Source organism: Schistocerca nitens, chromosome 3 (genome assembly GCF_023898315.1).
Source record: "Schistocerca nitens isolate TAMUIC-IGC-003100 chromosome 3, iqSchNite1.1, whole genome shotgun sequence".
Classification (NCBI taxonomy): Eukaryota; Metazoa; Arthropoda; class Insecta; order Orthoptera; family Acrididae; genus Schistocerca; species Schistocerca nitens.
In genome coordinates, this window is record NC_064616.1 from 148,941,524 (window position 1) to 148,969,319 (window position 27,796).

Genomic DNA, 27,796 nt, shown 5'->3' on the forward strand with positions numbered 1-27,796 from the left:
TCGTTGAGAAGGCACTATTGGTAGCACTTTGGTCCATTTGGGCGGTCAGTTTTCCTCAATTTGCAAGTCTATTCGCCCGCACGCATCTCCGCATGCTTCGTTCACCCTGTCATCTATGGCCCATGGCACACCACAGTTGCCTCGGGGCCGGTTTTGGATAGTGCCATTTTGTCATGCAGGGTATACTTTAACAACGTCTGCGAGCGAACAGATTAAAAACTTAGCCGTTTCGGAAATGTTTCCACCCTTCGCCCGAAAGCCAATGATCATACCGCTTTTGGACATCAATTAACTCGTTCCGTTTCCTCCACATTACGACAAATACTGCACTGTTTCATTGTTTACCACTGCCCCCCCCCCCTCTCCGAGAGTCGTCGAGTATAGGCAATGGTCACATAACTGTGTCTGGACTGTTTATTTTTAATAGAATATTAGTATTTTGAATAGAAATGTGTCTGTAATAGTCTAAGGTATTGTGTAGCATCCAGAACTGGTGGTATTACTCTGTGAGTTATAGAAACCTGTGCAGTAGAAATACAACTTTATAGTCCGCCTGTTTAGCTGAGTGGTAACGTGCTTGCCTCTCATGCATCGGGCCCGGGTTCGATTCCCGGCCGGGTTGGAGATTTTCCCCGCTCGTGATCTGGGTGTTGCGTTGTCCTTATCATCATTTCATCCTCAGCACCCGACGCAAGTCGCCCAATGTGGCGTCGACTGAAATAATACTTGCAGTTGGCGGCCGAACTTCCCCGAGTGGGGCCTTCCGGCCGACAATGCCTCACGCTCAGTTCATTTCATAACTTTATACTCATAAAGGGATTGGTAAAGGCTTGTCTAGGATATAACTTAAAAAAGAACGTAAATAGCTGTAAATACAGAAATTTCTGCACTTCCTATACTATAGTGAACACCAAGTGAGGAGACAGAGAGTTTCAGTCCACCAAATAATTCGAAGCCCAGAGTATCGCTAGACAATTATCGCTTATAGCCCATGTTGTATATACGCGTTCATGTGCGAAATGCAACAATCTTCGTTTCCGCGTCATGAACGCTAAGAGTTGTTAGAATTTCTATAAGTAATAGGCAGCAGTTTTGTTAAACTCACTTCACAGCAGTCTTCTCGATACGGTACCCTTGTGAAAATAACGGAATTACTAAACTGATATAGTGGAACTCAACGACAACACGTGACACGACTCAGACACATAACTGAAGACAACTCTTGTTGTGTAATCACCATTCTGGGTATGCGTACATCACCATTTAGGATAGCTGATTTCTGTTTGTCGGAAGCGGAAGAATGAGGAACATTTACATTTTGTTTGCAATGAATATTTGCGTTAATTGTGTGTGTGTGTGTGTGTGTGTGTGTGTGTGTGTGTGTGTGTGTGTTTGTGTGTGTGAGTGAGTGAGTGTGTGTGAGGAAGAGAGAGAGAGAGAGAGAGAGAGAGAGAGACAGAGAGAGAGAGAAAGCGAATGCAATTTATATATCTAATTTAATTAACTATATCACTTCAAGACTTTCGAGTCCTTCCACACAGTTTTACTTAGGGACAGAAAGTGCCTAAGCACGAACAGGAAATATACATATTCAGTAACATTTATCAAGGGGGATTTTTCGCCGATTCTGCTTCCTAGACGAGCGTTAGATCATCTCCTGAAGATGGACCGCAGATGACTTACAAAAACGCTGTTGATGGCGTTTCCTTTCTGCTGAAAGCCACAGGAAGCACGTAGCGTGGGGAAGCACCATCCTGACGAGAATGACATCAGAGAAGTGCCCTACTTTGACGAGGAACAAAGAGGAATGAGTAATGATTCTAGTGAGCAACAACCCAAAATTCCCGTCGGAAGTTTGAAGGGAATTACATCGAAGTAGTCCAGGATGTGAACAAAATTCAAAACCAACAGTTGCGTTACTACATAATGTGTGCTAGATAATATGTAGCTGTAGATGTATATGTAGAACTGTACTGTGGGAAGAAACATCTATGCCACTTTCATATCTGCTCCTGATGCGTGATGCGAAAGGCATTTTACTCTCATGAATACCGTATTTAATCTTTCTCTGTTCTGTAGGTAATGACAGTTCAGTATTATCAGTTCGTGTTGGCTGTTGTCGAAATTTCGTATTACGGTGACGTGCCCAGGCTCATTCTGGGCGCTGCTATCCAAAATACGGATCTTTTAAGGTCTCCATCTACAGCTATACTCTGTGAATCACTGAGGAGCGATGCAGAGGGTACTTTTTATTGTACAATAAACTAAGGTTTCCTCACGTTCCATTACCAGTTGGAGCAGGGTAAGAATTACTGTTTGTACGCCTCCGTGCGAGCTATTGTTTATCCTAGTTTCAACGGCTATATACAGGGCGATCCAAAAGTAACTGTACACACGTCGTGGGTGTAATGTACGCATCACAATAGGAGTGAAATATTAAATAAAGCTTTGTCTGAAATTCCCAGTTATGATGCATAATGTCATCTGTGGTAGGCATTACATCATGGGCCAGTACAGGCTTTTGGTCCCTCGCGTTCCCTTGGATATCAGCTGATGTTGCTTTGCACATCCTTCTACACAAGTCTGTTGATTCTGGCACGAAATGCCTTTGTTTACTTGACTTCAGTGTGGTCTGTTGTACTTTATGGCGCTGTTGTAGTGTAGCGGCACTAGAAGTACTTTGTACAACCACTCAGTCGTTGTGTACGATACAATGGTGTGCTCAAACGGTGAATACGCAGATATGCACCTCTTTTACGACGCAGCAGAGGCAGTGCTTGAGTAGTGACGTGACGGTGCATGGAAATGCTTCCAAACAGAAGAGTAACAAACCAAACTTTCACAACTGTGGACAGGCGTTTAACGGAATATGGCATTCGTGGTGTACCACGGTTATATCGGCCTCAACTGGGTGAAATGGGTTTGAGAACATCCTGGAAATGGCATATGAATTTCGACCATAAGTACCGTCCTATGAGTGCCACTGTGCGGGTTCCTCAATCAGTGCAATTCCACCTATTTCAGCTATTTCGCCCGGAGAACGCACAGAAACTGACACCTGTAGATTATCTTAGACGTCATTAGTTACTCAAGCGCCATGCTGCTGTTCGGTCGTCGGTTGCTAATTACGGATGAGAGCCTGTTTACTCATGTGGGTATCGTGAACGTTCATAACATGCACGTGTGGGCGAATGAGAATCTCACGTAACTACAGTACGAGGATATAAAGATCGTTTTGCAGTGAACATATGGTGCGGTTTAGTGGACAATCAGTTTGTAGAACCACATGTTATTCCACAGCTCCTGACTTAAAGAGTGTATCGACAGTTTTTGGAACATGAACTGTGTGGTCTGCTTCATGATATCCCACTCGCCACACGAACCGCTTGTGGTTTTTGCACGACGTTGCCGCTGCACATTTCAGTCGGGAGGCAAGAGAGTATGTCAATGTCTGAATGCTGCTTATCCTGATAAGAGGTAAGTCGTGCAGGACCAGTTGCTTGGCCATCAGATCCCCGGATCTTAACCCCTTGGCCTTCTACCTTTGAAGCCATCTCATTGAGATCTTGTATGGTATTGCAACTGAGGATGTTGCACAACTACAGCAGCGAATAGAAAATGGCTGTGCCACTGTGCAGAATGAGATAAACGGAGGTCGCAACATTTCAAGAGCGGTAACACGTCGAGCACATCACCTCTTTCGCCCACATGGCATGTTTTGAACATATTATTGGGTAAATGTACAGTACGTAGTTACGTTGAATGCATACGTTCTACCCACGAAGTGTGTACAGTTAGTTTGCAGTCATCCTATATACCGGATAGATACGATTTTTCGTGATTTCTGACCTGAAAGATTGTTCTCGTAGTTTTCTAAGTCGTTTTTCTCGAGATGTACTGCGTCTTTCATCGGATGTGTGTCGCTTTAGATTTTTCAACATTTTTCTCCCAAGTTAAGCAAACCTGTGGCCATCCACAACTCCCTTCTTCGATACCCCTGATAGAATGACATTGTGTGTCCCTCATACACTTAGAGACGTGCCGTAAGAGTGTTTCGTATGCAATATCTCTTCTTAACAAACTGCAAATCCCAGTATCCTACTAATTAATCGTGACCTATCGTTCACACGATCGATAACTGCCTTGTCGTGTTTACACTTAATATTGTCACCTCCCAATATTAGTCTCACAGAACTAACTCCACTTGTGACTTATTAATTCTGTAGTGAAACAATCTCGTGCTTTTATATGTCGTCAGGTATTCAGCGTTTTATTTTCCTACATCATTAAGCGTTACCGTGCTGACATCATGTCGACACATATTTGAATATTACTGCAATTTTTACTAGATGGAATTTCGCATAGATAGCTCCTTCATATGCGAAATGACTAAGGTTGTAAATAATTTTATCCACTACATCACTAAAGTATAATAAGAACAGCAAGGATCGTATTAGACTCTCGCGGGGCAAGCCCGATGTTACTTTAGTGCCTACAGATGACTCTCCATTCAGGATAACGTGGTACGTCCTGCATGTTAGCAAAAAACGGTTGGATATCCCAATGCAACGCGTTTTCCTGACAGGGCGTAGACATGACGATATAACCAACCTAGTTTCTGATATCCATGAACTGAGGATATCGTTTCCGAATAGAGTTAGTTGTTGTTTTAAAATCCACCCTGATTTCCATGGAGAATGCTATTTTTATACGTATACGTTATAATATAATATTTGAAATCATGTGGTGCTTGCTTCATTTTTGTTGTCGAGGCGATTATATACGGTGCTGTTAGATTAACGTGATCACCGCCTATGTTCGACGTCATTGTGCAATAACCACTAATAGACGGCACGTGGTAGCACTAGCAGTGGAGGGTATTTAAAGCGAATGGGGGGGGGGGGGGGGACCGCAGAAAACAAAGCAAATTCGGAAACGGAGTGATTTATCTGACGTCCAATACGGCATGATCGTGACTTTTGGACCAGGGGTGGAAACATTTCCGAAATGTTTAAGTCTGCAAACTGTTCGCATGCCGCCTTGGTTAAAAAACACAGATCAGCCCTATAGTGGACTGACAAGGCAGCCAGTCCACAGAGACGGGTAGCCGAGAGGGCACACGTACACACACGCCGACTGGCGCGAAGTCTGGAACAGGATTCGTAATGAATGTGATAAAGAAAATAACGTAGCTACTAGAACACTTAATTTTTATATCGTCCTTTGGTATACAGCATTCTTGATGATACAAGTGAGACTATCTTGAGATACATGCAATGGTACAAATGGCGCCTTGCTAGGTCGTAGCCATTAACTTAGCTGAAGGCTATTCTAACTGTCTCTCGGCAAATGAGAGAAAGGCTTCGTCAGTGAAGTCGCTAGCAAAGTCGTCGTACAACTGGGGCGAGTGCTAGTCCGTCTCTCGAGACCTGCCGTGTGGTGGCGCTCGATCTGCGATCCTGACAGTGGCGACACGCGGGTCCGACATGTACGAATGGACCGCGGCCGATTTTAGCTACCACCTAGCAAGTGTGGTGTCTGGCAGTGACACCACAAGCCCGATCATCATGACCACCGACCTACTATCGATATAAACCTGTCCAGGCGATAGCAGCTTCACCTGGCGAGGAATGACTGCTAGTCAGACACACGCAAAGTACACCTAGTATCAGTGAGCGTGCTGTCAGTCCATATAATTGGGAAGGTGCACAATCTATCTGAATTTGATTGAGGGCATATTGTGATGGCTGGAGGCTCGGCACGAGCATTTCGGTAACTACACGACTTGTCAGGTGTTCGAGGAGTGCTGTGGTGAGTGTCTTCAACGCGTGGCGAAACCAAGGTGAAACCACGTCGTGGGGGGCACGAACCCGTCGTCTTCCATGGTAACAGCTCCTTGACACCAGTAATGGCGGACGGAGACAAGCTGGCGGCTTCATGATGCTCTGAAGAACATTCACGTGGGCACCCATGCGTCCAGTGGAGTCTCTAATGTTCTATGGCGGCCAAGGAGTATCGCACACGAGTTGCAGACCACGTACACCCCTTCATTGCGATCATGGTTCCCGATGGCAGTGGCACTTTTCAACAAGATAATGCGCCATGGCAGATGTCGGGCCTCGTAGGCTGGGCAGACTGATAAAACAGGACAGGTGGCGAAGTGTGCAGGAACTAACTCAGACTTTAGTCGGCCGGTGTGGCCGTGCGGTTGTAGGCGCTTCAGTCTGGAACCGCGTGACCGCTACGGTCGCAGGTTCGAATGCTGCCTCGGGTATGGATCTGTGTGATGTCCTTAGGTTAGTTAGGTTTAAGTAGTTCTAAGTTCTAGGGGACTGATGACCACAGATATTAAGTCCCGTAGTGGTCAGAGCTCTTTGAACCATTTAACTCAGACTTTAATGATGGGCAGAGTACAAGTGTGTCCGAACATACAGTGCACCAAACACTCCTAACGATCGCCCTCCGCAGCCGACGACCCATTCGCGTGCCAATGTTAACACCACGACATCGGCAACTACTACAGAAATGGGCGTGTGAGCATCGGCACTGGATTTTGACGCATTGGCAGTACGTTACACGGTCCGATGAATCCCGATATCTTCCTCATCATGTGTATGAGAGGGCGCGAACCCGTCGTCTTCCATGGTAAGACCTCCTTGACACCAGTAATGGCGGACGGAGACAAGCTGGCGGCTGCATGATGCTCTGGAGAACATTCACGTGGGCACCATGGGTCCAGTGGAGTTCATGTAAGGCACTATGGCCGCCAAGGAGCATCGCACACAAATTGCAGACCACGTGCACCCCTTCATGACGATCATGTTTCCCGATAGCAGTGGCATTTTTCAACAAGATAATGCGCCATGTCACAAGTCCAGGAGTGTGAAGGAGCGGCTCGAGGAACGCAGTGGCGACTTCCAATTGATGTGCTGGCTGGCCCCCAGCTCTGATTCCAATCGAACACATTTGGAATGTGATTGAATGTGGCGTCAGACGTCATTGCCCCCCTCTCCACAAATTACGGGAATTAGGTGACTTGTGGGTGCAGATGTGGTGCCAAATCCCACCAGCGACCTACCAAGACCTCATTGCTTCCGCGACACGGTCTTTCGCCGCTTTTATCCAAGCCAAAGGTGGACATACAGGATATTAGATACGTGGTCATAATGTTCTGGCTGATCAGTGTATACCATGCATGCCAAAATGACGCTATCGAAATATGACGCCGAGACAACAGTGGTGCACCACAAGCCGTAGATGACCGCGGTAAACGACGCCTCCAGAGATGTGTAAGGGCAAATAGACATTCAAATGTTGAGCAATTGACCGTCCAAATGTACCAAGGTGCTACTAACAGTGCCTTCTCAATGACCGTTCATCGAACATTGCTGCGTATGGGTCTCTGCATCAGGTGGCTGGTTCACGCACCCACGCTGAGTGCTATTCATCGGCGACGAAGGCTGGAATTTGCACGCCACTATTGCAACTGGACGTCCAACGAGTGGCAACAGGTGGCCTTTTCAGATGAATCACGTTTTATGCTCCATCGGACAGACTGACGTTGGCATGCACGGCGTGAAACTTCTGAAATCAAGCACCTGCAACCAGGTGGGAGCATTATGGTCTTGGGGCAGCTTTCGTGGCATTCCTTTGGTGATCTCGTCGTTCCCGAAGGCACAATGGGTTAGCAGGAGTATGCATCTATTCTTTGGGATCATGTCCGCCCTTACATGCAGTTTGTTTTTCCTCGGCAAGATGGCATCTACCAACACGACAATGCAAGGTATCACACAGCTCACAGTGTACGTGTATGGCTCGAAGGTCACCAGAATACGTTTACCATACTTTTTTGACAGACAAACTCCCCAGATTTAAACCCAGCCGAGAATCTGTGGGACCACCTCGATCGGGCTGTTCGCGCCATGGATTCTCAACTGAGAAACCTAGCTCAGTTGGCCACAGTATTGGAGTCGGCATGGTTACATAACCTTGTCGATATCTTCTAGAATCTCACTGACACTCTTCCTGCATATCTCGGGCCGAAAAAGTTCATTTTTCGGGCTTTTGACAGGTTATCACATTAATGTAAATGGACTGTGTTGCTTATCGCCTGTTAATCACTGAGCGATCTAACACGGTTGACTTATGCGTCGCAATCGGATATTGTGACTGAGAATTTCAATGAACTAGAGAAGAACTCAAGATAATATCGGTAGCAGGATGCTGGTTTATAAGAAATGCCTTACGTTCATCCAAGGGAGAGATCGTCCCCTCGTCCCCTGTTGATTATAAGAAAAGCTGACAGCATTACGTTAGGAGTGACTATGTTCTCGACAACAAACATTAGCAACTGAAGTGCAGATGGTAGCCTTTGACTCAGTTCTCTTTACACACCAACTACCAGTTACTGTGATTGCAGTTTTAGAGAATTTTGTACGATTCTATAGGGCAGTGGCTCCCTTTTTTCCACCAATTTGATTATTCCACTGCCGCCTTAACAGGAGTGACTAATGCATGCAAGTGCACTCGAACCTGAGAGTGCCGGTTGCATTCCGCCGGTGGAAGAATTTCCATCCTTTGGATCTGGCATAGAGATGAGATATGAGGACATGCAGGTCTTAATCACCGGACAATGTACCAAATCACCAGCTAAAATTCAGAATTACTCTTTCATAGTGGGGGCATATGACATCACTGGTAGCGATCCAGTCCTCGGATGGGACGTTAATCTCTGGCACCCCATCGGCTGCGTGACGACTATGTTACACCCTGCCTTTGCTTTCGCCCCGTTCTCATCAACAACAACTAACACCTCATCATATACTTACTCTTAACAATATTACATTTAACAAAAATTTGCGACAGTTATCAACATACTGCAATATACATTAGATACACCATCATCACATCACAGCGAGGCAACGCCAACCATCTGCATTAATATCTTACTCATCTACATCTACATCTACATCCATACTCCGCAAGCCACCTGACGGTGTGTGGCGGAGGGTACCCTGAGTACCTCTATCGGTTCTCCCTTCTATTCCAGTCTCGTATCGTTCGTGGAAAGAAGGATTGTCGGTATGCTTCTGTGTGGGCTCTAATCTCTCTGATTTTACCCTCATGGTCTCTTCGCGAGATATACGTACGAGGGAGCAATATACTGCTTGAATCATCGGTGAAGGTATGTTCTCGAAACTTTAACAAAAGCCCGTACCGAGCTACTGAGCGTCTCTCCTGCAGAGTCTTCCACTGGAGTTTATCTATCATCTCCGTAACGCTTTCGCGATTACTAAATGATCCTGTAACGAAGCGCGCTGCTCTCCGTTGGATCTTCTCTATCTCTTCTATCAACCCTATCTGGTACGGATCCCACACTGCTGAGCAGTATTCAAGCAGTGAGCGAACAAGCGTACTGTAACCTACTTCCTTTGTTTTCGGATTGCATTTCCTTAGGATTCTTCCAATGAATCTCAGTCTGGCATCTGCTTTACCGACGATCAACTTTATATGATCAGTCCATTTTAAATCACTCCTAATGCGTACTCCCAGATAATTTATGGAATTAACTCCTTCCAGTTGCTGACCTGCTATTTTGTAGCTAAATGATAATGGATCTATCTTCCTATGTATTCGAAGCACATTACACTTGTCTACAATGAGATTCAATTGCCATTCCCTGCACCATGCGTCAATTCGCTGCAGATCCTCCTGCATTTCAGTACAATTTTCCATTGTTACAACCTCTCGATACACCACAGCATCATCTGCAAAAAGCATCAGTGAACTTGCGATGTCATCCACAAGGTCATTTATGTATATTGTGAATAGCAACGGTCCTACGACACTCCCCTGCGGCACACCTGAAATCACTCTTACTTCGGAAGACTTCTTTCCATTGAGAATGACATGCTGCGTTCTGTTATCAAGGAACTCTTCAATCCAATCACACAATTGGTCTGATAGTCCATATGCTCTTACTTTGTTCATTAAACGACTGTGGGGAACTGTATCGAACGCCTTGCGGAAGTCAAGAAACACAGCATCTACCTGTGAACCCGTGTGAACTCAAGACGGTAATGCGACACTACAGCGCTCATTGAAGGGATATGAATTAACTTTTACTTTCACACTTTAAACTGACTCTATATGAAATGATCAGAATCCCACGAAACCTATAGTGAAGATTACATTTCAATACAAATGTGTTCCTAAAGGAGACAAAACACAGATTTTCTAGAGCAAGAAAAGGGTAACTGAAAGACAGAAATTTAAGGTAGAATTTAAGTATGAGGAAGTATTTTCTTAAGTTATTCGTTAGAAGTGTAGCCTTGTACAGCAGTGAAACATGAACGACTCGAAGAGAATAGAATGTTTTGAAAGTTGGTGTTACAGGAGAATGCTGAAGATTAGATGGGAAAGACGCAAAGCTAATGAGAAAGTACTGAAGTGAATTTGGGAGAAAATAAATTTGTGCTACAGTTTGACTAAAAGAAAGAATTTTTTGACAGGACACATCCTGAGACATCAAGAAATTGACAGTCTGGTAAGGGATGTAATGTAGAAAATAAAACTTCAAAGGAAGACTAATGTTTGCCTACAGTACGTAGGATTAAACTGATTTAGATTGCAGCATTTACGCAGAGATGAAGAAGCCTGCACAGGTTAGACTAGCGTGGAGAGCGGCATCAAACCGGCACTCGGAATGAAGGTGTCAGCAACAACGAAATGGTTAGAAATATATTTTCACTTATTTATCAGACTCACAGAAATTTGTTTTCCCAACTATAATCTGATTCGTTCAAATAATTCATTCCTGACGTTGACATCTTATTACATGGCAGATTTCTTCAGATTTCTTCAGATTTTTTCGATAAGCTATTAAGATTTGTGTAATATAGTCTGGTAAGCGATATTATTGACAAATGGTGAGCTCTTTCTGAGCTAATATCTTCTGCTCTTTCTCTAAACCTGACTCCAGTGCCGTGGAAAATAAACAAGTCGTAATGCACTACCTGATTAACAGGATACGGTCACATATTAGTAGATACAAATGTGGGGTGTCTGCATACTTCATATCTATGACGATATGAACTCTGCTGGGGACACATTCAATTCGGTGTCTGTATACCTGTGCTAGGAATGGCAGACAATTTTCTCTCAAGAACAGAAACCACAGAAGGTTGAGATGTTGGACTGGGGTCTGGAGCGAAGTCGATTTCCTTATTCGTCCCAAATGTGTTCCATTGAGTTCAGGTCGGGACTGTGGGCAGGCCAGTCCATTTCAGGAATGTTACTGCGCACAGATGCTGCTTTACGACAGGGTGTTGTCATACCGATACTGACAATCATTGTCTGCGAAGTATTCCTCTACTGTATGCAGTACATAATGTACTATGTCTTCATGTCCTTCCACATTAAGCTACACTACTGGCCATTAAATTGTTACACTACGATGATGACGTGCTACAGACGCTAAATCTAACCGACAGGAAGAAGATGCTGTGATATGCAACCTTGTGTGAATGCTCTGAAAAGCTAATCATTTGCATATCACAGCATCTACTTCCTGTCGGTTAAATTTCCCGTCTGTGGCACGTCATCTTCGTGGTAGTCCGCCCACGGTAGCTGATTGGTCAGCGCGACAGAATGTCATTGCTAAGGGCCCGGGTTCGATTTCCGGCTGGGTCGGAGATTTTCTCCGCTCAGGGACTGGGTGTTGTGTTGTCCTAATCATCATCATTTCAGCCCGATCGACGCGAAAGTCGCCGAAGTGGCGTCAAATCGAAAGACTTGCACCCGGCGAACGGTCTACCCGACGGGAGGCCCGAGTCACGCGACATCATCATCTTCGTGGTGTAGCAATTTTAATGGCCAGTAGTGTAATTGTTTTCGTAGGTTTCATAATTCGTTCGGGCTATGTTGACCTGCGTTTGCAGTTAGAAACATCTCATCTCCCTTTCCTGAAAATATCCAATTTCGAGTGCTTTGTCTTTAGTGAATTACTTTATGTCTGAATGATTGTCTCGAGTCATGTAAACAGTTTGAAATTACGTAATGGTCGCCCTTCGCTGTAAAAATATTTGTTTAGAAAGCCCACTATTCTCATTTCGGCCGTGCTGTCGCAATCAACTCGGATACTGCAGAACTTTGCTTCACCACATGTCGAAACCTTAAAAAATACCTCACGTATATACTTGTCACATATTTTTTTAGGGTTTCGATATGCACTGAAACACAATTTTACAAAATCCCATTTGTCAATGGTCACATAGCTGAATTTGCAATAAAGGGTTTCATAAATAAATAGTTTTACAACTAAAGACGACCATGATGTCAATGAAAAAAAATCTCTAAGATTTTTCCGCAGATACAAGTAACACAAAGGAAAATCTATACAGCCTAGATATTTCAGAAAAACGAGACGTTTCCTTTATAGGGAAGCGTTTCTTGTCGTCAGGAATCCGTGGCCTTCCACGCTAATGGACCTGGCCTAGCAGTAGCAATGCCAAGCCTCTAAACAGAACAGACATACTGTATGCAACAGTCTCTCGAGATCAAAGAGGTGTCCAGCTATTGCACTTGTATTCTGGAGGAGCGACGCTCAATTCTCCGTCCAGTCATTCGAATTTAGGTTTTCCTTGTCTTCAGTGATATGTTAGTCATCTGAAATGACATCGGTGGAAGGTAAACTTCTTTCCTAAATAATGTGGCCCGATTTCACATCGAAAAAAGCCTATTCGCTACTGTCTCCATTATTAGTACACACATCAAAAAAAGTTTTGCAACACCCCAATTCCCAGAACTCCTGAAGATAGACGTTGACTGTGGATATTGTATCACAGAAACAGTCAGTTTGACTGTTCAGAGATGTCGATAGCCCCGCCCAAAGATATAAACAACCATGCATGAGCAGCGCCTATTAGACGGAGGGGGTCCGACAGCCAATCATTTCCAGTCATTCCACCAGGAAGGAGGTACCCGGCTCGTGTTGTCTGTAGCTCAACCATGCCTCGATGGTCTATACCGCTGTTCGATCGCGTCCGCACTGTTACTTTGTGCCAGGAAGGGCTCTCAACAATTCAAGTGCCCAGGCGTCTCGTAGTGAACCAAAGCGATGTTGTTCGGACATGGAGGTGATACAGAGAGACATAACTGTCGATGACATGCCTCGCTCAGGTCCCCCAAGGGCTACTACTGCAGTGGATGACCGCTACCTACGGATTATGACTCGCAGAAACCCTGACAGCAACGCTCCCACGTTGAATAATACTTTTCGTGCAGCCACAGGACGTCGTGTTACAACTCCAATTATGCACATCTTGTGAATGACTTCCTTCAGGATAACGGCATGGCTCGACTAGAGTGGCCAACATGCTCTCCAGACATGAACCCTATCGAACATGCCTGGGATAGATTGAAAAGGGCTGTTTATGGACGACGAGACCCCCCAACCACTCAGGGATCTACGCCGAATCGCCGTTGAGGAGTGGGACAATCTGGGCCAACAGCTGAATTTCTCAATCATTGTTGGCCACATGTCCTAGAGTTCATCTCTAATGATCTCGTCATCGTAGGAAACATCTATCCGTCTCGGACGAATCTGATAGCATAGCTAATGATTTCTACCCCGCCGCCACTTGTGAGAGGACGTGTGATAGGAATCGTAGACACCGCAACACCTGTGGACTACGTGAACATTATTGCGGACCACCTGCATCCCTTCATGCTTGAAGTCTTCCCTGACAGCGATGGCATTTCCAGCAGGATAACTACCCCTGTCACAACCAGAATCGTGCTTCAGTGATAGTGAACTCACGTTGATGTCTTGGTCACCAAATTTCCCTGATCTGAACAGGGCGGAACATATCTGGGAGGTTATCGGGCGCCAGATCCCACCTACAAACACCTGCCGGTAACTTACGGGAATTGCGTGACCTGCGCTTAGGCATTTGGCCCCACACACCTCACCTCAGGGACCTACCAAGGACTTTTCGAATCCATGCGACGTAGAACTGCTGCTGTATTGGGCTCCCAAAGCTGGACCAACACACTGTTAAACAGGTGGTCATACTGTTTTGGCTCGTTAATGGATGTATGAGGATATATCTGAATACTTTACAGGGCTGCAGAGCATAGGCAGACTAACTCGGGATTGAATGACACCCTTGACCATCTGGGCCTGAAGATCGTTCGAGAGACAGCCGTGAAACAAATGGCCATTCCTTCCCACTTCTTTACCCATCGAGATTGACGTCATCTGAATGTTAGACTGAATTCCTTGAATGAATGGCATAAATCTCTTGTTCTCTCACCTTTGCTTCATATACGAATGGACCATAAACAGTAAGCTTTTCTACTTATTGAAAATACCTTCCATTACGTATCCATTATCAATTTTCTGAGTGTATACGATTCTGTATAATAATGTCCATCTCAGTGCACCATGGTTGCCCGAAGGATATTTTTTTTAATTTACTGGCTTTCGGACCGTGCCCATACAGCCATTTCAGCAGTGGAATATCAGTTACGATGATAGGAGCGTAAGGACTACACAACAGTCAGGGCCCGAGCGGAGAAAATCTCCGACCCAGCCGGGCATCGAACCCGGGCTTCTTTAGTTATCAATGCCCCAACTGTTGGTCTGCACATTTACATGTTGTATTCGGGCTACAATATGAAGTCTGAAGTGACGTCGGCCTGAATGCAGCTTCTCAGGTGTTTCCCACACTCATGCTGATCTAGTCCGCGAATCAAGACTCAAGCAAAACTTAAGAATCTTACAAACAGGTTTCTTTAGTTGACTTTTCCACTAAAAAGAAGTCAGTGTAAGAGTGCATTTAGTGGTTGCGCCCTTAAGATTAAGAAGTTCTTGGTTTAATCCTCTGCGGGTTGTGGAGAGGTTCGTGAAAGTTGAAATGAATTTTCGACTGTTACCTCTGGTAACAATTTGTGGAGGAAAAACAGGTCAACTGTGGTATTTAAGCCAATATTCTGGTTAGATGGATTAGAGCTTAAATACCTTAAGCTGTCTCAAATGACAGGGATATCAAATGGGTGATTAAGTAGAGATAAGTAAAAGTACTGTGACTCTCAGAAGCAGATGCACCACGTTGCTAGTTGTCGGTTACATGCCACTTTGACACATAATGAAACCGATATTTTTAGTAGAAGTATTGCTTCATATCGTTGTGTTTTCGGGGGTTCCACCCACAAAATATTTCAGGAGGAAAATGAATAATTATTTTTAAGCCCCATAGACTGTGGAAGGCATTAGGACAGCAGGGAAATGTGTTTTATCTGTCGCACTATTTAGCAACGTAAGACAGTACATATAATGTCTGGTGTAAACAAATTCCCTATTATTACACACAGGAATACTACTGCTAGAGCTCAACGTTCACTTTCTAAATTCGCAGGATTTTAAGCATGATACATATGTCGATCGTATCCTGACTAGTATATTTGTCATCAACACATATTAATGACCTAACTAAAGATACCATAAAGTGTAGTCATCTTTACTGACTCTTCGTACGGCATCATGCTTACGTTAACAAAGATTTGCTTTCTACTTTTCTTCACCAACGGTCAGATCAAGTGCTCTGAGGTTACGATCTGTGAGAAAGGTGACCGCTACCGTAATATTTTTCATATACTTCAAATAAGGAGGTACGCCGAGCAGTGATTCGACAAATAATTTCCAGTGTTTTATCTGCTGCATTAAATTAGAGGATTTGTTGATGTCACATTTCGGGTACGGACGCAAGGCCTGCTGCTTCACCCCACCTTAGAGGAGCGCGCCGCTATTGCGTCAGGCAGGGAAGTAAAGAGGAGGCATGCGCTCAGCTACTGTTTGCTCGGCAATATTAGCGAGGAGCAGCGCGCAGCTGACTCACCACGCATGCGGCGGTCATTCTGATGCATGTCTTCCCGTCGGCGAGCCGTCTGTCTGCGATCATGACACTCCTCGGACTGACGCTGCGCCGCGGCCGGCCGGGGACCGCGCCCCCTACCCCTACCCTTACCCCTCACCCCCTCCCTGCCGCCCTACCCCTTCCGCTTGCGCGCCGCTGCGTCTGCGCACGCACCGCCCCCGCCGCTGCCGCCCCGGGGATTCACCGCACGCGACCGCACTTGCATTTCCTCGTTCGTACTTCGGAATTACGGACGCGACATCTGACAAAATAATTATGTTACGTAAGAGCTGGTATCAATTTCACAGACACTACCGAACTTCGTCTCTCAAAGAATCAACAGCGATACAGGAAAAACCGTTTGTGCGCATCATAGCTGGCTTCATTCGCACACTATATCTTGTAAACAACAGAGGCAGGTGTACAGGTATATTGCCGGCCGAGGTGGCCGAGCAGTTCTAGGCGCTACAGTCTGGAACCGCGCGACCGCTACGGTCGCAGGTTCGAATCCTGCCTCGGTCATGGATGTGTGTGATGTCCTTAGTTTAGTTAGGTTTAAGCAGTTCTAAGTTCTAGGGGACTGATGACCTCCGAAGTTAGGTCCCATAGTGCTCAGAGCCATTTGAACCATTTGTGCAGGTATATTCCTTCTTGCCAGATTTCCGCCACACTGTGCCACACTGTCGACTACTAACTAAATTGCGACTGTATGGCGTATGTGAATGACTAGAAGAATATTTAACTAATGGAACACAGTCCGCTACACTAGACAGTGAACTATCCACAGAAAACAATGTAGCATCGGGTGTGCGCAAGCAAGCGTAATAAGACCTGTAATGTTTCAGTATTCATAAACTACAAATCACAAATTTAGCATTGGATGGCAGCGTGGAGGGTAAAAATCGTAGAGGGAGACCAAGAGATGAATACACTAAGCAGATTCAGAAGGATGTAGGTTGCAGTAAGTACTGGGAGATGAAGAAGCTTGCACAGGATAGAGTAGCATGAAGAGCTGCATCAAACCAGTCTCAGGACTGAAGACCACAACAACAACAACAAACTACTTATCAGAAAGATTCAGTAGCAGCTGACAATGCCGTTGTCTGCTGGAGATTTTCGCCTTTTGACGATCGTAAAATACCTTTGAGAGACTTGGACAAAGCTTTCACTTTTTTTAGGGAATCGCAGCTCTGTGTGAATAAATGTAAGGTAATGGCTTCAACAAAGAGAAAGAACCCGAAGATGGTATCTGATTCCAACATTAGTGATGAACATTTTGAGTATGTCAATCGTATAAGTATATAGGGGTAACACTAAGAAGCCATATGAAACCGAACGATCACGAAAAATCGGTAGACTTATAACGAAGATTGAAATTTGCTGGAAGCGGTTCTGGGAAAATGCAAAGCATCTATAGAGGGAACTGCAGACAAGGCGCTAGTGCGACCTGCTTTAGAGTACTCAAAAAATGTTCAAATGTGTGTGAAATCTTATGGGACTTAACTGCAAAGGTCATCACTCCCTAAGCTTACACACTACTTAACCTAAATCATCCTAAGGACAAACACACACACCAATTCCCGAGGGAGGACTCGAACCTCCGCCAGGACCAGCTGCACAGTCCAAGACTGCAGCGCCTAGACCGCTCGGCTAATCCCGCACGGCTTTAGAGTACTGTTCCAGCCGGCCGAAGTGGCCGTGCGGTTAAAGGCGCTGCAGTCTGGAACCGCAAGACCGCTACGGTCGCAGGTTCGAATCCTGCCTCGGGCATGGATGTTTGTGATGTCCTTAGGTTAGTTAGGTTTAACTAGTTCTAAGTTCTAGGGGACTAATGACCTCAGGAGTTGAGTCCCATAGTGCTCAGAGCCAGCCAGTACTGTTCCATCGTGTGAAGTCGTTGTGAAGTAGGCATGGCGCCAGGCGTCGAACGAATTCAGAAACACTTTGCTAGCATCGTCGCTTGTCGGTATTTATTTATTTATCGTATGGCATCAATCACAAAATGGTTCAAACGGGTCTGAGCACTATGGGACTTAACATCTGAGGTCAACAGTCCCCTCGAACTTAGAACTACTTAAACCTAACTAACCTAAGGACATCACACACATCCATGCCCGATGCAGGATTCGAACCTGCGACCGTAGCATTCGCGTGCTCCAGACTGTAGTGCCTAGAACCGCTCGGCCACTCCGGCCGGCTATCAATCACATTAATGAACTAAGAATAACATTCATAAAGAAACATGTAAGTTACAAATATAGTTGATTGGACTATCAGGCGTATTCAGGTAGTCTTTAAATTGTCCTGTATAGGCTCTTAGCGAACATGTCAAATACACAGGAATTTCTTGATATCCGCTGTTACAATCTCTTCTCAAGCTTTCTTCCAGTATTTGTTGTTTTTTAAACATGTAGTTTCCACAAATGGTGATTTCCTAGAGCGGAGTCGTTTTATATTTATTTAATCAGAGAACGAATGAAAAGAAAATTGTTTCGAATTTTTCTAAATTCCATAAGAAGTGCTTGTTTTGTCGTCGCAGATGTGGTGGAGGTAACTTCATCATGATTGACCCCTGACTTTGAGCTCATATTCTGGTCGCATCACATCACGAACATCGATATGTTATAACTTGCCGTAATCGTGGAAATGTCTACTTTTATTTGATGTATGAATATTACATTGTAGTTGAAAAGTGGGCGGCATACGTGGTAATACGTAAGACAAGTTTTTAGCGATTACCAAATTTAAAGAGTCATAGAAGTCAGACTGCAATTAGGAAAAAAATTGCCTTTGCACAGTTTAAAGAGGGAATCATACTCCACTTCCAGAAAAACTGATGTTGCTTTCCAATTAGACCTTTTGTCCTAATAATGGTGGGCCTAGAGAGACAGTGCTCGTAACAAAATTAGTTGCCTTGTACTTGTGTGAAACCACGCATTATTTACGGAGTTGTGAAAAGTGCATGGTGACCAGCGCACGTGCTTAATTTGAGGCCGAAAAAGAACAGGGCGCGAGCAGTTCCATATCATAGCCAGTAATGAGAACGTCTGAAAGTCTCGGTATTAGTGAAAGTACAGTGAAGCGAATTTCGAGAGAATATAGAGAAGCTTCATGTCTTGTATCACCAAAAAGAGTTCTGTCAGGCGACAGAAGTTTGTTTTAGACTAGTTTACACAGGGAGTCATAAGAAGAAAAATCCACGACTTCTATGTGGAAAAGCAGTTTCCAACAGTTACAGATGTATTGGAAAAGTTGAAGACTAAAGTGAAAGATTTTCCTGATATGAGTGAAACAATTCGATAATTGCGCTTCAGATACAAAAAGTTCAACAAAAATCCTGTACTGATGGAAAATAATCAAGTAGCAGGAAAAAGAGAGAGTTCTTGCGGGAAATAAGATACTTAAGCAATGCTGGATGGACTATTTACTACACTGATGAGAGTTGGAGTGGTGCAAATAATTTCAGAAAATTTAGTTGGCGGGAGCAAAAAAGTGCCTCATGCATCAGAAAATATGTACGATTATCACAGGAATTGTTCAAGAGTGGAATGGCTGTAAATGAGGAACTCAAACACCGGCTGGTTCTGTAAAAAGGATTATAATGTGCCATATTGGGAACGAAGATGGGTTTGAGTAAAATACTGGCTATGTTTTATAGGGCAAAAAGGAAGTGAAGATTATCATTCTGAAATGAATGCCAGACACTACGAAGAGTGGTTTAGGAGCGTTCTCGAAAAGTTACCAAACATATTTGCCATTGTTTTAGATCAGGCTCAATATCACAAGATGATAAATTCAGTATCACGAAATCTACACTCCTGGAAATGGAAAAAAGAACACATTGACACCGGTGTGTCAGACCCACCGTACTTGCTCCGGACACTGCGAGAGGGCTGTACAAGCAATGATCACACGCACGGCACAGCGGACACACCAGGAACCGCGGTGTTGGCCGTCGAATGGCGCTAGCTGCGCAGCATTTGTGCACCGCCGCCGTCAGTGTCAGCCACTTTGCCGTGGCATACGGAGCTCCATCGCAGTCTTTAACACTGGTAGCATGCCGCGACAGCGTGGACGTGAACCGTATGTGCAGTTGACGGACTTTGAGCGAGGGCGTATAGTGGGCATGCGGGAGGCCGGGTGGACGTACCGCCGAATTGCTCAACACGTGGGGCGTGAGGTCTCCACAGTACATCGATGTTGTCGCCAGTGGTCGGCGGAAGGTGCACGTGCCCGTCGACCTGGGACCGGACCGCAGCGACGCACGGATGCACGCCAAGACCGTAGGATCCTACGCAGTGCCGTAGGGGACCGCACCGCCACTTCCCAGCAAATTAGGGACACTGTTGCTCCTGGGGTATCGGCGAGGACCATTCGCAACCGTCTCCATGAAGCTGGGCTACGGTCCCGCACACCGTTAGGCCGTCTTCCGCTCACGCCCCAACATCGTGCAGCCCGCCTCCAGTGGTGTCGCGACAGGCGTGAATGGAGGGACGAATGGAGACGTGTCGTCTTCAGCGATGAGAGTCGCTTCTGCCTTGGTGCCAATGATGGTCGTATGCGTGTTTGGCGCCGTGCAGGTGAGCGCCACAATCAGGACTGCATACGACCGAGGCACACAGGGCCAACACCCGGCATCATGGTGTGGGGAGCGATCTCCTACACTGGCCGTACACCACTGGTGATCGTCGAGGGGACACTGAATAGTGCACGGTACATCCAAACCGTCATCGAACCCATCGTTCTACCATTCCTAGACCGGCAAGGGAACTTGCTGTTCCAACAGGACAATGCACGTCCGCATGTATCCCGTGCCACCCAACGTGCTCTAGAAGGTGTAAGTCAACTACCCTGGCCAGCAAGATCTCCGGATCTGTCCCCCATTGAGCATGTTTGGGACTGGATGAAGCGTCGTCTCACGCGGTCTGCACGTCCAGCACGAACGCTGGTCCAACTGAGGCGCCAGGTGGAAATGGCATGGCAAGCCGTTCCACAGGACTACATCCAGCATCTCTACGATCGTCTCCATGGGAGAATAGCAGCCTGCATTGCTGCGAAAGGTGGATATACACTGTACTAGTGCCGACATTGTGCATGCTCTGTTGCCTGTGTCTATGTGCCTGTGGTTCTGTCAGTGTGATCATGTGATGTATCTGACCCCAGGAATGTGTCAATAAAGTTTCCCCTTCCTGGGACAATGAATTCACGGTGTTCTTATTTCAATTTCCAGGAGTGTATCTACGAAATGAAGAAACGATTCTGTTATTGAATGGATGGAAAGCAAAGCTTCCATCTAATGCCACATCATATGAGGAATTTACTGAAGATGGCTACTGGAACAAGCACGAACGCACTCCAGGGCACAGGAATATCTTTTGGAAAGTACACTGAAGCGCCAAAGAAACTGGTCTAGACATGCGTATTCAAATACAGAGACGTGTAAACGGTCCGAATACGGCGCTCTGGTCGCCAACGCCTATATAAGACATCAAGTGCCTGGCACAGTTCTTAGATCCATTACTGCTGCTACAAATGCAGGTAGTCATGATTTAAGTGAGTATGAACGTGGTGTTATAGTCGGCGCACGAATGATGGGACACAGCATCTCCGAGATAGGGATGAAGTGGGGATTTTCCCGTACGACCATTTCACGAGTATATCGTGAATATCAGGAATCCGGTAAAACATCAAATCTTCGACATCGCTGTGGCCGAAAAAGATCCTGCAAGAACGGGGCCAACGACGACTGAAGAGGATCGTTCAACGTGACAGAAGTGCAACCCTTCCGCAAATTGCTGCAGATTTGAGAGAGAACAAGTTACTTTCTCACCTATTTTTCGTATACGGAAAATTATTAAATATTTTGTTACAACCTGACGTACCTTGGGCGAGACTCCAGAAAGTTAACGGCCTGAGCAGACGTTGATGGAGCCTGGTTCGAATGGGACTCAACTTCTGAGGTCATTAGTCCCCTAGAACTTAGAACTAGTTAAACCTAACCAACCTAAGGACATCGCACACATCCATGCCCGAGGCAGGATTCGAACATGTGACCGTAGCGGTCTCGCGGTTCCAGACTGCAGCGCCTAGAACAGCACGGCCACTTCGGCCGGCGATGGAGCCTGGTAGGGCGCTAAAAGCACGAGGTATTCATTGCGCCACAATGAAAGGTAACACTGGTGGAGACTGTTTAAACTGACTGAGATAGTTGACATGATTTTACTGTTCAAACAACATTTATTTTTCTCTAAAAGAGAACAGACATAAATTATGCTAAACAAGTTATTGATTGAATGCTGTAAACAACTAACAGGTGGTTTAAGACTACACTGGACAAGGATCCTGGGTTGGCAAAGACTGTTTAACTCTGGCCCTAAAAATGTGGATAACGCAATCTGAATTGATCTGACGCTGAGCAGACTGATTTATCAAATCTACTGAAGTTTTTCTATATATGTGCAGCTGAGAGCAAGTGGCGATTGAAATCTGTACGCCCTCACAATACCGGAGCGGCAGTACGTTACCCTGTTTGCTTCATGCGGCGACGTAAATTGCAGCTAGCGAGATGTGTGCGGCGGAGGTGAGACGTGGAGGCGGCACCTGTGAATCGATCGCGGCCACGACACGAAAGAAATTCAAAAATCTCGCGGTCTAGCGATCAGGTAGATGGATCGCAATTTACTCTCTACCAGAGCCTTGAAATCACGGTAGATTTCAGTGTGTGACACACCTGTTCGCTGGTCGTACCGAGGACCAATTTGGCTCACTTATAAGACAGAGCACACAAGGATACCAAACGTCAAAACTGGTAAAACAAAAACGAATACGTGTGCCCTCGGCAAACTAGCAGTCCGAGACATTTGAGGTCACACTGCCGGTACAGTAAAAACTTCACCCAGTCTAAACTTGTCGCACGTGAAGTCAGTCTCAGGACAAGTCCCAAGTACCAACCGCACATGCCAGATCCTCGACTAGAAGTTCCTTCCAGACGGAAGTCCTGCAGCTGAGTGCTTTGCACCTCTCCAGAAAAAAAAACCGTTTTCTCGCAAAGTGCACGAACGACACCGCCTTCACCCCGTCTTGAGCCAATCACGGAGCTCTAGAGGCTCTAAATCTCCCCTCCCACACGACAGCACAAACTCATGTCGAGCCAGGGCAAGAGTTAAGAAACCTGCATCTCTGAAAAAAAAAAGAAACCGCGAATTACTGGATTTTTTTAAGTTTTTGCAGAGGGGGAAGATGATTTTCTCTGAAGTCGTGTCACTTGCCACAGCAAGAAGTGCACAGATACAATCTTAAAGATCTTTATCTAAATCGCCTGTGCCTTGGAGCTTGTTAGTCCTAGCTATGAAGTGCAATAAAGACTCTATCTCTAAACGTTTCTCAGATGCCGGAGTTTCTTTTACAACCGAGGCGGCCGATGGAAGTGGTTCAGCGGTCTATTTGCACTATCAGTGAACACAAAAACTTGAGAATTTTTATTACGCATGACTCTGCACACAATGCCTGGTTTACAAACCCCCTGTGCATACATGTTCGTTCAGACCATCGCCCCCAGCCCATGCTTCAGCTGGCGCCATGGCAGGTATCGTGACATTGTTCTGCTGGAGACCTGTCTCAAAGAGGGGCTGCCCTGTCTGCCCTGTACAGCTGTGGACCTGTCCAGCGATATTTGCTAAGGGATGGGCTCGCCACCAATTGCTTTCAACTCCCAACATGCCGTTTCTACGAGCTAAGAACTATAAACATACCTCATGCTTTTAGCGCCTTACCAGGCTCCATCAACGAACTAGAGTCTTGTTAAAGGTGCATCAGGTTGTGACAAAATCTTTAATAATTTTCCATATACGAAAACTAGCTGAGAGAGTAACTTGTCCTCTCTCAATTTCAATGCTGGGCCATCAAGAAGGGTCAGCGTGCGAACCATTCTACGAAACTACATCGATATGGGGTTTTGGAGCAGAAGGTCCACTCCTGTACCCTTGATGACTGCACTACACAAAGCTTTACGCCTCGTCTGGGCCTGTCAACACGGACATTGGACTGTTGATGACTGGAAACATGTTGCCTGATCGTACGAGTCTTGTTTCAAATTGTATCGAGTGGATGGATGTGTACAGGTATAAAGACAACCTCACGAATCCATCGAATCTGCATGTCAGCAGGGGACTGTTCAAGCTGGTGGAGGCACTGTAATGATGTGGGGCGGGGATATGAGACACCTGATACGTTTAGACGACTCTGATAAGTGATACGTACATAATTATCCTGTCTGATCACCTGCATCCATTCATATTCATTAAATGAACATTACTGAGCATCTCTGGGATGCCTTGCAAAGTGCAGTTCAGAAGAGATATCCACCACCTCATACTCTTATGGATTTATAGACAATCCTGCAGGATTTATGGTGTCATTTCCCTCCAGCACTACTTCAGATATTAGTCAAGTCCATGCCATGTCGTGTTACGGCACTTCTGCGTGTTCGTTGGGTCCCTATACGATATTAGGCAGTTGTACCAGTTTCTTTGGCTCTTCAGTGTATATTGTGATCAGTGGACAAGGAAATTAAACTTGTGTCGTTGTCTGTAGAGCACTGCGAATTGAACGTCATTGAACTTATTTGTGTATTTGTCAAGAACAAGATAGGAAAGGAGAATAATAATTTGAAAATAAATTATGCTTTACAGTTGTGTCGCCCCGCTGTGGAGACTGTTCCCCAAAGTGTGTGGAGGAATTCAGTGAGACATATCCATGAAGTTGAATGCACTTATGCACGAAGAGCACACTGTCTTGACTTCGCAACAGAATCGTTGTTGGCCGGCCGAAGTGGCCGTGCGGTTAAAGGCGCTGCAGTCTGGAACCGCAAGACCGCTACGGTCGCAGGTTCGAATCCTGCCTCGGTCATGGATGTTTGTGATGTCCTTAGGTTAGTTAGGTTTAACTAGTTCTAAGTTCTAGGGGACTAATGACCTCAGCAGTTGAGTCCCATAGTGCTCAGAGCCATTTGAACCATTTGAACCAGAATCGTTGTTGATAAAGTAGAAGAACTGTATAGCAGCAGTGAGACCTAGCCAGCAGCGAAAGACATTAAGACAGGTTTTATTTCAGTTATCATTCTGTACTGCAAATTTGTCTGCCCGCTTAGTTGAGTGACAACGTGCCTGCCTACCAGGCAGCGGGCCCGGGGATCGATTCCCGGTCGGGTTGGGGATTTTCTCCACCCGTGGACTGTGTGTTGTGTTGTCCTCATCATCACCGAAACGGAAGTCGCCCATTGTGGCGTCACATGAAATAAGACTTGCACCACGGCGGCCGAACTTCCACCGACGGGGTCTCTCGGCCAACAATGTCATACGACCATTCTGTTTTTTCACTGTAAAATTATTTCGAGCTAATCGACTTTTCCATTGACTGTTGAAATGTGCTATACAAATGTTCATTTATTGTGAGCTGCTTGCATATAGAGCAATTATTTATAATTTGCCATATTATTTCCCTCTACTCGCAACAAAAACTCTGAACGTGGCAATACTGAACTGGAATGCGACTACGACGTTATTGTTCTTCGCTGATAAACAGGCGCTTATGGCGCATTATAACAATGGCGACGCGTTGGTGTGACAGTTGAGCTGCACCACAGCCTCGCATATATTTCACACAATTTGTTTAAAAATTCTTATCTAACAAACACGAGGAGTGCTCATTACTAACGACATATGATGTAACCAACAAAATTTCAAGCTTAACACCAGTGCCTTCTCCGTCGCAATAGTTACAACGGAAGGTCAACCGCAGCGTCTTGCTTTTGACATTATAGTGATTAAATGAGCAATCAGAAAATAACGAAAAACTACCTCTAAATAGAACAAGATTTTTCTTTAAACTGGGAAAAAAAAATTTTCTCCTAATTACGGTCTGACTTTTATGCGTTCTTAAATTTGACACTTACCGAAAAAACCTAGAAAGAGCACGGTTTCCCTTAAATATTGCCGCGTATGTCACCCCATTAGACGCAGTAGTCATACACTAAACAAAAGTAGACATATCGACGATTCCGGTAAGGTATAACATATCAATATTCGTAATGCAACGTGTCCAGAATATGAGGTCAAAGTCAGGGGTCAATCATTATGAAATGGATAATAGGACTGGTAGGTAGAATGTGACAGTGCTCTTTATAGTGCCCGAAATCAAATGGCTCTGAGCACTATGGGACTTAACATCTGAGGTCATCAGTCCCCTAGACTTAGAACTACTTAAACCTAACTAACCTAAGGACATCACACACATCCATGCCCGAGGCAGGATTCGAACCTGCGACCGTAGCGGTCAAGCGGTTCCAAACTGTAGCGCTTAGAACCGCATGGCCACACCGGCCGGCGTGCCCGAAATCATTTGCAACGTCTGATTGAATTCCATGTCTATTTCCTTAGTGTGGGGGCTATCAAGGCAGATGGAGCAACAGTATTCTATTACTGAAAGAACCAGAGCTAAAGCTGCAGATGCTCAAGAGCCCCACGTGTTGCTGCACAGCATCTGTATAATATTATTTGTACGGAGTTCAGCAGCTGTCTTTGTTAGGTGTTTCTTATAGCTCAACGTTTCGTCCAAAGTATCTCCTAGTTACGAAGATTTATTGTGAGTTAAGATAACACTGTTGAAAGGAATTCTAAGTTCCAATTTTGCAAGTTTGTTGTTCAGATGAAAAGACGAAATGTCCGTCTAAGCGACAGCCGTGGCTCGTAACTTGTCGGGATGCCCCATACGAAGAGCAACAGAAATACACAGAGAACTTACATGGGAATCCTTGGAAAAAAGGCGACGTAGTTGTGCGAAAGCGATTGGGTAACTACAGGGAACCTGTATTCGAAGAACAATGAGCGAGCATTACTTTGTCACTCTCCTCTATCTCGCTTAGGGCTCATGAGAAAAAGCTAATATACACTACTGGCAATTCAAATTGCTACACGCCGAAGATGACATGCTATAGACGCGAAATTGAACCGACGGGAAGAAGATGCTGTGATGTGCAAATGATTAAGTTTTAAGAGTATTCACACAAGGTTGGCGCCGATGGCGACACCTACAACGTGCTGACATGAGGAAAGTTTCCAACCGATTTCTCATACACAAACAGCAGTTGACCGGCGTTGCCTGGTGAAACGTTGTTGTGATGCCTCGTGTAAGGAGGAGAAATGCGTACCATCACGTTTCCGACTTTAATAAAGGTCGGGTTGTAGCCTATCGCGATTGCGGTTTATCGTATCGCGACATTGCTGCTCGCGTTGGTCGAGATCCAACGGCTGTTAACAGAATATGGAATCGGTGGGTTCAGGAGGGTAATACGGAATGCCGTGCTGGATCCCAACGGCCTCGTATCGCCAGCAGTCGAGATGACAGGCATCTTATCCGCATGGCTGTTACGCATCCTGCAGCCACGTCTCGATCCCTGAGTCAACAGATGGGGACGTTTAAAAGACAACAGCCATCTGCACGAACAGTTCCACGACGTTTGCAGCAGCATGGACTCTCAGCTCGGAGACTGTGGCTGCGGTTACCGTTGACGCTGCATCACAGACAGGAGCGTCTGCGATGGTGTACTCTACGACGAACCTGGGTGAACGAAATGCAAAAAAGGTTATTTTTTCGGATGAATCCAGGTTCTGTTTACAACATCATGATGTGTTTGGCGACATCGCGCTAAACGCACATTGGAATCGTGTATTCGTCATCGCCATACTGGCGTATCACCCGGCGTTATGGTATGGGGTGCCATTAGTTACACGTCTCGGTCACCTCTTGTTCGCATTGACGACACTTTGAACAGTGGACGTTACATTTCAGATGTGTTACGACCCGTGGCTCTACCCTTCATT

At 45.5% G+C, this 27,796-nt stretch overlaps 1 protein-coding gene across 1 annotated transcript in view; it reads right to left on the reverse strand.

Moving 5' to 3' along the window:
• LOC126248093 (b(0,+)-type amino acid transporter 1) overlaps positions 1-15,964 on the reverse strand; it is a 645,761-nt gene extending 629,797 nt beyond the window's left edge. Inside the window, exon 1 of the mRNA XM_049948760.1 lies at positions 15,900-15,964. Within this exon, the coding sequence (XP_049804717.1) occupies positions 15,900-15,927 (28 nt within the window). The 5' untranslated portion in view covers positions 15,928-15,964. The remainder of the gene's footprint in view (positions 1-15,899) is intronic.
• Positions 15,965-27,796: the final 11,832 nt, after the last annotated feature.